Source organism: Bos javanicus, chromosome 25 (assembly GCF_032452875.1).
Source record: "Bos javanicus breed banteng chromosome 25, ARS-OSU_banteng_1.0, whole genome shotgun sequence".
NCBI lineage: Eukaryota > Metazoa > Chordata > Mammalia > Artiodactyla > Bovidae > Bos > Bos javanicus.
In genome coordinates, this window is record NC_083892.1 from 35,430,932 (window position 1) to 35,441,478 (window position 10,547).

The following is a 10,547-nucleotide window of genomic DNA, read 5'->3' on the forward strand; positions in this document are numbered from 1 at the left end:
GCAGCCTCCTCCGTCCCTGCCGCCGTCCCCTTTCGGGTCGGCCCCACCGCCTAGCTCTCCGGGTCTTCCGCCCGGCTGCTCCAGGCTGGGCTGTGGCAAAGACCCGCCTCCGCGTCCTGCCGGACCCTCAAGGGGTCACTTCCCCTCTCCGTGTTTCAGTTTCCTCAAGTGTTAGGCTGGCAGGGGGCCGGGCGGGCTCTAAAAGAACCTCGGCTCGGGATCGCCAGCCGCAGTCCCTGCCCTTCCCCCGCCTGCGGGCCGGGTGCCCCCTCCGCTCGTACAGCTCTGCCGGCGGCCCGGGACAATCCTCGCCTTGTCTAGGGCTCCGGCATCTAGAGTTTTCTGTAACCTCCGGCTACGCCTTTTTTTTTTTTTTTTCACCCTCAGGGCGGAGCCCCAACCGGGCTCCTCCTAGCTGCTGGCCGTACAGCAGCCCCGGTCCTTTTTCTAGAGCCCCTCTCCCGAGTTGGGATCCAAGGCAGACAGCCAGAGCCGGATGCGGGCCTGTGTGCAGCTCGGCCCGCTCTCCGCCATGGCCTCGGGCCCGGAACTCCGGCCCCTGCTACTGCTGCTGCTACTGCTGTCGCCGTCTCCTGCCGCCTCGGCCTCAGATCGACCCCGGGGCAGCGATCCCGTCAACCCAGGTGAGAACCCCGGGAGGGACGACCGGCGCTGGGCTGACGTGTCTGCAGGCTTGGGCCGGGGAGGGGGATCTAGGCTGCCCTCTCCCTCGGTCAGCGGGCTCACTAGGGCTGAATCACACTGTGCCTCGCCCAGAACTGAGGTGTCCAGCTACCCCTCCGCTCCACTTCGCGCACTGACCGCGAATTTCTGAGTGTTACTAGCATTCCGCTCTCACTGGGGTTGACGTTTCCCTGGGTTAGAATAATTTAAGAAGGGATAAGGGAAAAGAGGTTAGGTTTCCCTGGTGACTCAGACGGTGAAGAATCCGCCTGCAATGGGGGAGACCTGGGTTCGATCCCTGGGTCGGGAAGATCCCCTGGAGAAGGCAATGGCAACGCACTCCAGTATTCAGGCCTGGAGAATTACATGGACAGAGGAGCCTGGTGGGCTACAGTCTATGGGGCCGCGAAGAGTCAGACAATACTGAGCGACTAACACACACACAGGGTCAGGAGCAGCGTGGGACGGGGGGAGGGGTGGTCGGTGAGCTGAGTACATGGGGCAGCAAGCTGGGTGCTGAGTCCAGTCTGGTGACAGAAAAGATGCTGGTGATCACCGTGGCCACAGCGGAGACAGAGGGATACCGGCGTTTCCTGCAGTCAGCGGAGTTTTTCAACTACACTGTGCGGGTGAGGAGAGGAACACCCTCCTGGGCCCCTCGAAGGGGTGGGGGTGGGGCGTCTAGCACCCCACCCAGAGTGGGCCAAGGGCTGGATGCCTGGGACCCTCCGGTGAGCCTGGTCAGGGCAATGAGCCCACCTGGCCACCTGAGACCCTCCCTGGCATTCTGGGTCTTCTCCACAGACCCTGGGCCTGGGAGAGGAGTGGCGAGGGGGTGATGTCGCCCGAACGGTCGGTGGAGGACAGAAAGTCAGGTGGCTCAAAAAGGAAATGGAGAAATACGCAGAGAGGGAAGATATGGTCATCATGTTTGTGGACAGGTAAGGGGGAGGGGGCGGACAGAAGGGGAGAGGATAGGGAGATTCCTAGTGGTCGTCCTCCTCATCGTCCCCCGCCTCCCTCAGCTACGACGTAGTTCTGGCTGGCAGCCCCTCGGAGCTGCTGAAGAAGTTCGTCCAGAGTGGCAGCCGCCTGCTGTTCTCTGCAGAGAGCTTCTGCTGGCCCGAGTGGGGGTTAGCAGAGCAGTACCCTGAGGTGGGCACGGGGAAGCGCTTCCTCAACTCTGGTGGTGAGTGGCAGAGGGTCCAGCAGTGGTGGGGAATGGAGTGTCCCAGGTGCTTGAGGGCGGGCAAAGGAACGGGGACCAGCCCTGGGACACTGGAGAGTCTGGGAGTCAGTGCATCCTCTCCCCCCGCCAGGATTCATCGGCTTCGCCCCCACCATCCACCAAATCGTCCGCCAGTGGAAGTACAAAGATGATGATGATGATCAGCTCTTCTACACTCGGCTCTACCTGGACCCAGGGCTGAGGGTAGGGAGAGGCCAAGGAGGGCCCCCATCTCCACAGCTCTGGGGGGTGGCAGGCCCTGAAAAAAGGAGTGAAGAGGCTTTCAGAAAGACACGGAGAGGAAAGAGTGGGAAGAGATGTCTCAGCCCCTTGTTAATTCACTGCCCCCACCTCATCCCATCCAGGAGAAGCTCGGCCTTAGTCTGGATCATAAATCGCGGATCTTTCAGAACCTCAACGGGGCTTTAGGTGAGGAGACAGCAATGAGAAAAGGGGCGATGAGAGAGGCTGTTGGGGGTCCTGAATGTGGGTGGGTCTCCTAGTAGATCGGGGTGAACTTCAGCTCACCTCTGTGTTAACTGCAGCAAACGTCTGAATGGCCCGTAGAATAAGGTGCACTCTGCTATCAGGAATAGCAGCAGCCCCTGTTGTACATGTCCATTGCTACGTGCCAGGCTCTGGGTCAGTGTTTTCGTTCTTTAGTTTCATTGAACACAGCAATCCTACGAAAGGCGGTCTGTGATTATCCACTGGTTACATATGGGGAAACCACCTCCCTGCGGGGCCAGAGACTTCCCCGGGGGGCACAGGTAGTAAGTGGTGGGGCTCCCCAGGTGGCAGCAGCCTGGCCAGTGCCCTCGGAGAGAGACGTTATCCCATCCCCATCCCTGCCCCATGGACCACGGTCCTTCATCATCTAGAACACCTGGGTACCTCCCCCCACCACCACCACCTCCACTGTATTTAGAAGCACCTGCTGATTGGCAGTTTCTAGAGTAAGGGAGTCTAAAGCCTGGACTTTCTTCCCCAGATGAGGTGGTTTTAAAGTTTGGTCGGAATCGAGTGCGTATCCGGAATGTGGCCTACGACACGCTTCCTGTTGTAGTCCATGGGAACGGTCCCACAAAGGTGCTCCAATCGCTTCTCCCCTCAGCCCAGCCCCTGCCCCAGTCAGTCCCGGTCCCACAGCCCCCCCAGGTTCCTCCAGCCCTTCCGAACCATGAGACCTCCCCAGCCCCAGAAGCGCAGGAGCTGGGAGAGGTTCTCCATGCCCACGCTCCCCCTGCCCTTCTCTGGTCCCTGCCCCCACCTCCCTCACCCCTGGCCGCACCTCAGCCTCTCACCGCCTCTCCCAACAGCTCCAGCTGAATTACCTGGGAAACTACGTCCCCAACGGCTGGACTCCTGAAGGAGGCTGTGGCTTCTGCAACCAGGGCCGGAGGCCACTCCCGGGGGGGCAGGTAAGGAGGGCGTGCCGGGGCGGGTGGGAGAGTGCTCTGAAGCAGAGCGTACCAGGAGGGTGCTGGGCAGCAGGGGTGGAGGCCAAGCCCCTGGAGATCCGCCCCCACCCTCCACTAAACTTGGCAGGGTGCGGAGGACAGACTGGGTAGGGGGAGCCGGCCTTTCCTCTGAGCCCCATCATGTTGTCATATCTTCCAGCCTCCCCCCCGGGTACTTCTGGCTGTGTTTGTGGAACAACCTACCCCGTTCCTGCCCCGCTTCCTCCAGCGGCTGCTGCTCCTGGACTACCCCCCCGACAGGGTCACCCTGTTCCTGCACAACAACGTGAGACACCCTGACTGCCAGCCTCTCCCTCCCAAGGGACCTCCCCACCCGCTGCCCAGATCAGGCCTCTCCCCGCACCCCAGACTCCTTCCTGCAGCCTTTCCTCCTGCAGGAAGTGCTCCCCCCGCCCCGTCCTGTCCCTTAGATGCCACCTTTCTGTCCTCTCAGCATCGCCCCCCTCCAGTCTCTTCTCCCCGTACCTCCAGGAGGTGTACCACGAGCCCCACATCGATGAGTCCTGGCCCCAGCTCCAGGACCACTTCTCCGCTGTGAAGCTGGTGGGGCCCGAGGAGGCCCTGACCCCGGGAGAGGCCAGGGACATGGCCATGTGAGTGAGCCTCGGGCGGGACGCCCGCACCTTTCCTGCCCTTCTCCTGCTCCCCACGGTCTTTTTTTTCTCCCTCCTGACTTCCAGCTGGTCAGCTTCCTTCTACTCACTGTCCCTCTCCTCTCCTCCGTGGGTCGGGGGAGTTCTATCCCCTGCTCAGCCCCCGCCTCCCCCCACCTGCTCCTGCTCATCAGTGTTTCGGTCTGTCTCCTCCAGGGACATCTGCCGGCAGGACCCCAAGTGTGAGTTCTACTTCAGCCTGGACGCTGACACCGTTATCACCAACCCGCAGACCCTGCGCATCCTCATCGAAGCGAACAGGTCTCTCTCACCAGGCTTGGCCAGAGGGCCCCCAGATTAGTCCCCAGGGAACCCCCACCTCCCGCTCTGGCCATGCTTGCCTCCTCCTGGCCCTCACCTGCGCTTGTCCTCAGGAAGGTCATAGCGCCCATGCTGTCTCGCCACGGGAAGCTGTGGTCTAACTTCTGGGGGGCCCTGAGCCCCGACGAGTACTATGCACGCTCGGAGGACTACGTGGAGCTGGTGCAGAGGAAGCGAGTGTGAGTCCTGGAGGCTCCCCCAACCCAGGAGCCTGCCCAGACCCCTCCATCCTGCCCCAAAGGCCCGAACGCGGGGGCCCAGTGTGGCCACCACGAAGGCGTGCTGGGCTGTGGGGTAACTAAGGGCTGATGGTGGAGCCGGGTGTGAGAGGGGTGACCAGCAGGGCTTCCCTGGGGAAGTGAGAGGGACCTCACAGCTCTCAGCTGCCGAGGCAAGGGGCTCCAGGGTGAACTGGGCAGGACGATGTGGGGGCAGGGGGACGCCCACTTGGCTGATCCCTGTGTGTGGGCCTCCAGGGGCGTGTGGAATGTGCCCTACATATCCCAGGCCTACGTGATCCGCGGGGAGACCCTGAGGACGGAGCTGCCCCAGCGGGAGGTGTTCTCGGGCAGCGACACCGACCCAGACATGGCCTTCTGTAAGAGCCTGCGGGACAAGGTGAGGGGTCCTGGGGCTCCTGGCGGGGGTTCTGGGAGGCAGCTCCCTGGCTCCCCATCACCCTCCTCACACCCTCTGCCCACTGCCAGGGCATCTTCCTCCACCTTAGCAATCAGCACGAATTTGGCCGCCTCCTGGCCACCTCCCGGTACGACACAGACCACCTGCACCCTGACCTCTGGCAGATCTTCGACAACCCCCTGGTGAGTAGGCGGCCCCTGGCTCAGATGGCGCGGGCCTTCCCTGAAGGGGAATGCCATGCCCTGGCCCCATCGCGCGCACGTGCACACTGGGCAGGGTCACCTGCCGCCTGGGGAGGGCGCCTACCCGGTGGGAGCAAGTGGCGTGAGGAGGGCAGAGGTCAAGGTGCGCCCCCTGCTCTCCCCTAGGACTGGAAAGAGCAGTATATTCACGAGAACTACACTCGGGCCCTGGAAGGGGAGGGGCTCGTGGAACAGGTGAGTCCCACTCAGGACCGTGGCCCAAGGGGATGACCACCACCCCGGGGGCCCACCACCTGGATGAGGGGTTCTCCCAGGGTCCTTGCCCAGGTGCTTGGGGGTTTTCTGCTCAGGCAAGATGAGGGCAAAGGCTGAGCTGATAGGCATGCAGCCCCCAGCCCAGCATTCATCCCAGTGGTCCTCCCTTGTCCATTGGGTGTGTTGGTGTATGGGTGAAATGACATTTTTTAAAACGAGGTTGAAAATCACTGTCCCAGAACCCAGGGCTCCAGGAATCGTGCTGTCTGTGCCACGTTCTCAGCGCTGTTCTCACCTTCTCTGGCTGAGTCTTCCCCTCCCCAACTCCCCCCACCAGCCCATCCCCACGCTCAGCTGCCCGTTCCTCCACCTTCTCTCATGTCCTGGCTTACCTTTCTGCTCCCTGCTTTCTGTCTCCTCCCACTGGCTGCCTGTCCCCTCCCGGAGCATCACCCAGCCCTGTTTTCTTCTTCCCCTGCCCCGTCCCATCTCAGCCCTGCCCAGACGTGTACTGGTTCCCTCTCCTGTCCGAGCAAATGTGCGATGAGCTGGTGGAGGAAATGGAACACTACGGCCAGTGGTCAGGAGGCCGGCATGAGGTGAGGGGCGGGGACCGCGGAAGAGGAGGCCCCCAGGAGGAGGGAGGGGGAATTTCCCTGATTGAGGGAAAATGGCATCTGGAGAGTGGGAACAGAGAGGGGGCCCCCAGCAGGAAAGGGAAGACAGGGGGCACCTCTGTATTCTTTCATTCTGCCGTGTATTCAAGAAGTACTCCCTGGGCGGGTCCTTAGACACCAGCCCCTGACCTGGACGTGCAGGTGGAGCTCTGCCCTCCACAACCCCACCTGCCGTCAGTAGCAGCAGGGAGCTAGCTTCTCAAGTCTGTGACGGACAGCCTGGGTGCTGCGGGAGTCACAGGAGGGAACCTTGACCCAGATGCAGGGGGACCGAGGGCTTCACAGAAGAGGTGACATCTTCGCTGAGACTTAGAGAAAGGAGGTGTGAGTCAGCTAAGACGTGGTGGAGACTTCAGAAGGAGGGAGCACAGACTTCAAGGCCTGGGAACAAGAGGAGGGGAGGTTGGCACTGCCCCATCAGCTCAGTACCCACTGCCCGCAGGACTCTAGGCTGGCTGGAGGCTACGAGAACGTGCCCACTGTGGACATCCACATGAAGCAGGTGGGCTACGAGGACCAGTGGCTGCAGCTCCTGAGGACATACGTGGGGCCCATGACTGAGAGCCTATTCCCCGGCTACCACACCAAGGTGGGCCGCTGCACGCCACCCCTGCTCCCTCCTCTGCCTTCCCACACCCGTGCTGGCTGGATGGCTCCACACAATGCCTTTTGGCCTGTGAAGCATTTAAATTGGCCCCATAGAGTGAGATCCGGGCTCCCCTGGTGGCTCAAACAGTAAAGAAGCCACATGCACCTGCGATGCAGGAGACCTGGGTAGATCCCTGGGTTGGGAAGATCCCCTGGAGGAGGGCACGGCAGCCCACTCCAGTGTTCTTGTCTGGAGAATCCCATGGACAGAGGAGCCTGGCGGGCTGCAGTCCATGGGGCCGCAAAGAGTCAGACACGACTGAGCACAGCACAGAGTGAGACCTCGCAGGAGGGCAGCTCTGGGGGAGCAGCCTGTGGGGAGCAGTGAGACCCCTCCTGGCCATGCCCCTCAGCCTCTCCTCCCCTGTGTCCGCAGACCCGGGCGGTGATGAACTTTGTGGTCCGCTACCGACCAGATGAGCAGCCCTCTCTGCGGCCGCATCACGACTCATCCACCTTCACCCTCAATGTCGCCCTCAACCACAAGGGCCTGGATTATGAGGTGAGTCCCTCCTGCCCTCCACTCAGGGTGCCCCCAGGGCCCCTCCACACACACTGATGCACATGCACACCCCCTCCCCCAGGCCCTGTGTCCAGCCCCCTCCCAGGCACGGTCACCTCCCTGCCCCTTGTCTGACCTCGTCACGTTTCCCAGTGACTTCCAGGGTCATATTCTGGACCCCTTCTGGGCTGGCTACCCCCTGTGTCCTGTCTCCCATCTGCCAATGCCCACCCCTCTTGTCCCCTCCCTTCCTGACGCCCGGGTTGGCCTCTCTCGCCTCGGGGCAGCCCACCACCCAGTCCCCACGTCCACTCACTCTCCAGCCCCCTCCCCTCTCGTCTCTCCAGGGAGGTGGATGCCGCTTCCTGCGCTACGACTGCGTGATCTCGTCCCCCCGGAAGGGCTGGGGGCTCCTGCACCCGGGCCGTCTCACCCACTACCACGAGGGGCTGCCCACCACTCGGGGCACCCGCTACATCATGGTGTCCTTTGTCGACCCCTGACACTCAACCACTCTGCCCAACCTTCCCTGCCATCGTGCCTTCCCGTGCTCCCCCTCCTCAGGGTGGGAGGGGGTGGGTGTCGGCTCCTCACCTCCTGGGTATATGGGGTCTGTGTGCCTGGGACTGAATGTGTCGCCTCGCTCCCCACCACACGGCCCTCAGGAAGCTCAGGGAGCCCCCTGTCCTGTTCCCCAGTCCCCAAGGGCTCATGGGAACAGGACCTCTGGGGGTTCGCTACATGATAAATTATTGTTTCTCAGTATCCCTCTCAATAAAGGAGGATTTGTAATTCTTGAGCCCATTTATTGTTTCATTACCTGTGGACCCCTTGTCCATCCCACCACCCAGAGCAGAGGGGAGACCGAGGGTGACCCCAAAGGAGAACTGAAAAGAAGAAATGACAGAAACATGATATTAGAGCAGAATGGAAATCTAGAAGCTTCCTTGTCATTCCAGAGCTCGGGAGTGATGTGTTGGAGGCCAGACCCAAAGAAGGACTTCCCCTGTCAGGATGAGATGAGAGGCCCCCACCCCCACACAGCCCCCAAACTGTCATCCCCAGTTCTCTCCTCACCTGATGGCATCTTCTCCCATGCAGAAAGGGTGAGAGAGGCCCAGCCCTGAGCTAGGGTCCAGGGATAGTGCTGGGACATGCATTGTAGGAGGGAAGACAGGCTGGAAACTTACTGGGAGCTCTTGGGCCTCAGCTTTTAGTCACATGGAATCAGGAGAGGGGAATCCGGAGGGTGAACCCAAGAACGCTTCCTAGAAGAAGGGGAAGGGAAGCAGCCTTGAAAAAAAAGACCTTCTGGAGCTGGTTTTGCCGCTAGTCTCAAGGGGACCATCAAAGGCTTGCAGAGACCCCTGGAGGTGCCCTGAGGACAGCAGAGCAGGCCCCTTTATCCCGGTCCTCCCCAGCCTTGCACCAGCTACCTTCCTGTGTTGATCTCCCAACATTCCCTGGCAGAAGCCTTTTAAAGGCCAGGCACCTGTCCTAGGACATTCCAGTTTCTAACAGTCCACTTGCATCCACAGCTAGATTGTCCTTCCTTCCTCCTACCTGGATTCCCAGGAAAACTTCATCCATGAAACCATCCTTCCATCCTTCCTGGCCCCCTGGGCGGGTCACCTTCCCACATGGACTGAGTCTCTAGAGGGCCAGACTCTAAAGTTCATCTCACCCAGGCCCCCGCCACCCTCATCACTTGCCCTGTGATGCGAGTGGGCTGAGCAGGGATAGGAGGAAATACCTCTCTTAACAGAAGGTCCCTGGTCAGTGAAGGTGCACAGGTGTGAGGCCAAGAACAGGGGCAGAAAGGGTGTGTCAGCCTAGGCAGTACTGGAAGCTGCCTATCCTGTCTCCACCCTTCATTCATGGAGCATCTCCCATGTGCTGGGCACCCATTGTGACGGCTGCAGTGATGAGCACAATTTTTTTGTTGCTCACGGTGTGCAGGAGACTTTGATCAGAAAATTGCCATGATGGGAGACTTCCCTGGTGGTCCAAAGGTTAAGACTTTGCCTTCCAATGCAATGGGTGTGGCTTTGATCCCCGGTTGGGGAGCTAGGATCCCACATGCCTTATGGTCAAGAAAGCAGAATGTAAACAATAGAAGCAACATTGTAACAAATTCAATAAGGACTATAAAAATGGTCCCCTTTTAAAAAAAAAAACATCATGGTGATGGGGAGGGAAAGTATTCTGTGCCAGGAGAGAATGTGACACGTGACAGAGGCTTCTGACAGTTACGCGTCAGGCTTCCATAAAAGAAGTGGCATTCAACATGGCTCAGGACTTCCCTGGTGGTCCAGTGGTTAAGAATCCATTTTACAATGCAGGGGATGCTGGTTCAATCCCTAGTCGGAGAACTAAGATCCCACATGCCACAGAGAAACTAAGCCCGTGCAGCTCAACTCCTGGCTCCTCTGGACGCGGAACCCTTGTGCCAAAACTAGAGTCTGTGTGCTGGAATGAAAGGTCCTGCCTAATGCAGCCAAATGAATAAGTTAAAAAATAAAGTGACATTCAAAAAAAAAAAAAAGACATGTCCTACCAGTGGAGGATGTAGAGGTGGGGAAATCAGCATCATCATAAAATACTGAGTGTAAGATGGGCTCAAGGATGTTTGTCCAAGATGGGAAACAGCGCCAACGTGTTCTAAGAACTAGAAACGAAAAGTGACCTTTAGGGAATTCCTTGGCCAGTCAGTGGCTACGACTCCCTCTCTCCAGTGCAGGGGGCCAGGGGTCGATCCCTGTTTGGGGACCTAAGATGTCATAGGCTGCACTGTGTGGCCAAAAAATAAATTAAAAAATTTTAAAAAGAAAAAGTAATCTTTAAAAATTGTATCAAAATGTTTTAAAAAGATTTTTAAAGTGACATCCTAGGAATTCCTTGTAGGTCCAGTGGTTAGGACTCTGCCCTCTCATGGCCAAGGGCCCAGATTCAATCCCTGGTGACAAGGCAAGGCGCAGCCCCAAAAATGAATTAATTAATTTAAAAAGGTGTCAGTCCCTGACCTGGAAAAAGTGGTTGCTCCGCAGCCTCTAGGCATGTTGAACAGGGCCATGGTCACAGTGAGGACTGGCCCGGCCCACACGGATGGAGTGCTCACAGCCCAGGGGGCTCTCACTTGCAGGGGCTCCCCAACCGTTAGCCTTTCCCATAAAACCCTTCCCTCCAGAGGTCTCCCCACAGAGGCCTAAGCTGCTCCTCAGGGAATAAATCCTCCTGCAGGTCTAACCTCCTCTAA

General features: G+C 59.4%; 1 protein-coding gene across 1 annotated transcript; it reads left to right on the forward strand.

The window, feature by feature from the left end:
* The first annotated feature begins 496 nt into the window (after positions 1–496).
* Positions 497–8,090, forward strand: PLOD3 (procollagen-lysine,2-oxoglutarate 5-dioxygenase 3). Its single transcript, XM_061402023.1, has 19 exons — positions 497–644; positions 1,222–1,313; positions 1,489–1,625; positions 1,710–1,873; positions 2,004–2,116; positions 2,278–2,341; positions 2,904–3,001; positions 3,232–3,333; positions 3,533–3,658; positions 3,865–3,986; positions 4,203–4,307; positions 4,421–4,546; positions 4,844–4,985; positions 5,075–5,188; positions 5,375–5,443; positions 5,959–6,063; positions 6,584–6,730; positions 7,166–7,291; positions 7,639–8,090. Exons 1-19 carry the CDS (start codon positions 497–499, stop codon positions 7,792–7,794), a joined length of 2,256 nt encoding a protein of 751 aa, XP_061258007.1. The 3' UTR covers positions 7,795–8,090.
* The last annotated feature ends 2,457 nt before the right edge of the window (positions 8,091–10,547 follow it).